The 748-nt window shown below is 48.4% G+C and overlaps 1 protein-coding gene across 1 annotated transcript in view; it reads left to right on the plus strand.

Annotated features, from left to right (window-relative positions):
- bscl2 (BSCL2 lipid droplet biogenesis associated, seipin) overlaps window positions 1–643 on the plus strand; it is a 21,881-nt gene extending 21,238 nt beyond the window's left edge. Inside the window, exon 7 of the mRNA XM_048619575.1 lies at window positions 572–643. Within this exon, the coding sequence (XP_048475532.1) occupies window positions 572–576 (5 nt within the window). The 3' untranslated portion in view covers window positions 577–643. The remainder of the gene's footprint in view (window positions 1–571) is intronic.
- Window positions 644–748: the final 105 nt, after the last annotated feature.

The following is a 748-nucleotide window of genomic DNA, read 5'->3' on the forward strand; positions in this document are numbered from 1 at the left end:
GGTTGTGGGATCGCTTAGCTCTGTCTGTCACTTGCTGCTTTCGCTGTTTGGCGTGCAAGGAGTCCTGTTTGGTGGCTTCACCAGGTTGACACCTCATCTTCAGGTATGCCTGGTGCTGCCCTCCTGCACGCTCCATTGAACCAGGGTTGGTCCCCCGGCTTGATCGTAATGGTTGAGTGGGGGATATGCCGGGCCATGAGGTTACAGATTGTGGGACTGAGTGGCTCGCTGGGCCATTTCAGAGGGCATTTGAGAGTCAACCACTTTGCTGTGGGTCTGGAGTCACGTGTCTGTAGGCTCAGACCAGGTAAGGATGGCAGATAATATCCCTGAAGGACATTAGTGAACCAGATGGATTTTTCTACTATTGACTACGGTCGTCCTTATACACTCTTAATTCCGGATTTTCTTTATTAATTATTATCGAATTCAAATTCTACCACTTACCATGATGGGACTCGATACTGGGTCCCCAGAAAATTAGCGGAGTTTCTAGATTAATAGTCTAGTGATAATACCGTTCGTCTATCAATGACTGAGCCCTGACACTCATTTGATTTTCTTTACATAGAGTGAGGGAGAACGTGGGATTCACTACCTACGCTGAGCAGTCAGGGTGAATCATGGCAGTAGACGGAAGAAGAGAATGCTGGATAGACACGATGGACAAAAGAAGGGGATGGGGGTGTGAATTGAAGGAGGAGTGAGCGGACGCTTGTGTTGTGTACAAGCGTGGGAGGGTCAAATG

This window comes from Rhincodon typus, chromosome 43 (assembly GCF_021869965.1).
Source record: "Rhincodon typus isolate 14 chromosome 43, sRhiTyp1.1, whole genome shotgun sequence".
NCBI classification, from domain to species: domain Eukaryota; kingdom Metazoa; phylum Chordata; class Chondrichthyes; order Orectolobiformes; family Rhincodontidae; genus Rhincodon; species Rhincodon typus.